The sequence below is a fragment of the Myotis davidii genome, unplaced genomic scaffold, assembly GCF_000327345.1.
Source record: "Myotis davidii unplaced genomic scaffold, ASM32734v1 scaffold2149, whole genome shotgun sequence".
NCBI lineage: Eukaryota > Metazoa > Chordata > Mammalia > Chiroptera > Vespertilionidae > Myotis > Myotis davidii.
In genome coordinates, this window is record NW_006300221.1 from 93,208 (window position 1) to 95,967 (window position 2,760).

Here is a 2,760-nt window from a genome sequence, read left to right on the forward strand (position 1 = left end):
ACCAGGGGCTGCACCTAGGGATTGGGCCTGCCCTCTGCCACCCGGGAGCAGGCCTAAGCCAGCAGGGCGTTATCTCCCGAGGGGTCCCAGACTGCAAGAGGGCACAGGCCAGGCTGAGGACCCCCCCCCCCGAGTGCACAAATATTTGTGCAACGGGCCTCTAGTATATTTATAAAGAAAGAAAATAATCCTATATAATAAAAGGCTAATATGCAAATTGTCCCCATGGGTGGGCGTTTGACTGACCGGGAGTTACACATGCACTGACCACCAGGGGGCGGCACGGAACATGTTGGGTGACCGCAAGGCAGCACTGGCAGCAGGCGGCAGTGGAGGTACTGCCGGCCCTGATGAGCCTGACAAGAGTGGTACCACAGCAGGATGGTGGAGCAGGTGAGTGGGCGGCGCCAGGCCAAGGCAGGTACAAGCAGGGGCCCCAATCACCCTGCTCCTCGCCCACAGATGGCGATCAGCGGCAATGGCAGGGGTCAGGGCCAGCAAGTGGGCGATGCCAGGCCAAGGCAGGTGCAAGCAGGGGCCCAGATCGCCCCACCGGTCGCCCCACAGATTGGCCCTGATCGCTGGCCAGACCTAGGAACCCTACCCATACACAAATTTCGTGCACCGGGCCTCTAGTTTTGAAATAAAAAAAGAATGTGAAATCTCAGTACACTTTTATGTAATTCAGTTACACAACTTTCTTACATAAATATACTTCCAACCTCCCGCTGCCCCTGCCCCTTGTGGCCAACCTGTGGCCCTGATCGGCCAGGCCGAGGGACCCCACCTGTGCACGAATTTGTGCACTGGGCCTCTAGTACAATAAATAATAATAATACAGGAATAAATTCTGTGTTTCACATACTCACAACTGTAAACCTCCTTTTGCCCCACCCCGTACTCAGCGGCTCCAAGTAGGAAATTTATATGCACAGAATTTTAATGATCTGAAATAGTTAATGCAGCTGTTAAGATAAAGTCACTATGGTTTCCTACTTATTCCTCTGTATCTTAAATGTTTGAGCCCTGCCCATTTCCTGATAACACTTTCAAGTTCAACACAGATCTGAGATCTAGTACTCAAAAACTTCATGAAGTTCTGGTCCTTTGATGTACAAGCATGATAGAGCCTAAAGAGACAGTTAAAACTAAGATAATAGCAATGTAGATAGAATCAGTTGTTAGATGAATTTTTTTGTTTTGGGTGAAAACATTTCAGTTCTCTCTTAGCAAATTTCAGTTATACAATACAATGTTATTTACTACAGTCCCATCTTCTACATTAGATGCTCCTCAATCCTATACTTAATTCACCCTCTTTCTGTTGTGGAATGTAGTTGATAGGTGTTTATATAAATATCCAGTGATGGAAATGACTATTTTCATTGTATAATCTGACAAGTTATTTAGTTTTTTATAGACCACTTCATTATGTTAACCCTAGATTTATAATTATGCAGTCACTTATTCCTTACTATTTGATCTGTTTTCTTGATGCCTGTTGTAGGTTTTCTATTTGCTTTTATTTTTAATCTCCTAATCTCTGATTTTGTAAGTAAAGATCTAGCAAATAATTCTTAGTTCAAAGAAAATAAATGAGGAAACTGAGTTTCTGTTTGCAGTAGTCAGATCCAAAAAGATTCCAGAAGAAGCTATTTTGGTATCTAATTTAATTTCATAAGGATCATGTGTCAGTAGTAATAAAAAAGAAAAAAACACAAAAATATTCCAGCCCTGGCCAGGTGTCTCAGTTGGATGGAGCATCATCCTATACACCAAAAGTTGGTGGGTTCAATCCCCTGTCAGGGCACATGCAGGAGGTAACTGATGGATATGTTTCTCTCTCTTCCTCCCTTCTTCTCTGTAAAAATCAATTTTAAAAAATTAAAGTAAGGAAATTCCATTGTTTAAACAAAATTGAATTTTGCCAGTTCTTATGTAAGATACATCTATCAACTAATAGGCAGAGCCTCATTAAATCCACCCTGACAGTTGGAATGTGCCTACTGCTAATCAGAGTTTTGAAATATTCTTTGCTGGTAATTTTAAATTTGATTAAATAACTTTATCCCATACTAGCAAAATTGTATAATTTGTTGTATATGTTTTTTTAAAATATGGACTCTATTTCAAAATTGTTTCTTTTACATTTTCCATAGCATGAGGAGGAACCACCTCAGAATATGAAACCACAACCAGGAAATGATAAGCCATTATCAAAAACAGCCCTTAAAAATCAAAGGAAACATGAAGCTAAGAAAGCTGCAAAGCAGGTATTTGGAGATACTAATCTCTTCAAAACAAAATCTGTTAAATTAGCTTCAAGCCTTAAAGTTTTGTTGACCTAAAGACTTGACTGTTATGTTGTAAAATAATGTTGGAGTTAGACTTACTTAGAATGTCTTTCTTTTGTGTTTGACTATGAATTTTTAAGTATTCTCGTGAATATAATAGGAGAGTAAGGAAACTGCATCTGACCTTAAAACCTGAAACCCTAATGGCATTATGTAGTACTAGTGGCCCGGTGCATGAAATTCATGCACGGGGGGCGGGGGCGGGTGTCCCTCAGCCCGGCCTGCACTCTCTCCAATCTGGGACCCCTCAGGGGATGTCCGACTGACGGTTTAGGCCAGGTCTGGGTTCTGGCCTAAACCGTCAATCAGACATCCCTCTCACAATCTGGAACCGTTGGCTCCTAACCACTCACCTGCCTGCCTGATTGCCTCTAACTGCCTCTGCCTACTGGCCTGATCGCCCCCT

At 42.5% G+C, this 2,760-nt stretch overlaps 1 protein-coding gene across 5 annotated transcripts in view; it reads left to right on the forward strand.

The window, feature by feature from the left end:
- The window catches only part of EIF2A (eukaryotic translation initiation factor 2A), a 62,494-nt gene that overhangs the window by 46,671 nt on the left and 13,063 nt on the right, over positions 1–2,760 (forward strand). For all 5 annotated transcript variants that reach the window (XM_006776623.2, XM_015572394.1, XM_006776625.2 and 2 more), the window contains one exon: positions 2,160–2,273. In XM_006776623.2, coding sequence (XP_006776686.1) covers positions 2,160–2,273 — 114 coding nt within the window. The remainder of the gene's footprint in view (positions 1–2,159; positions 2,274–2,760) is intronic.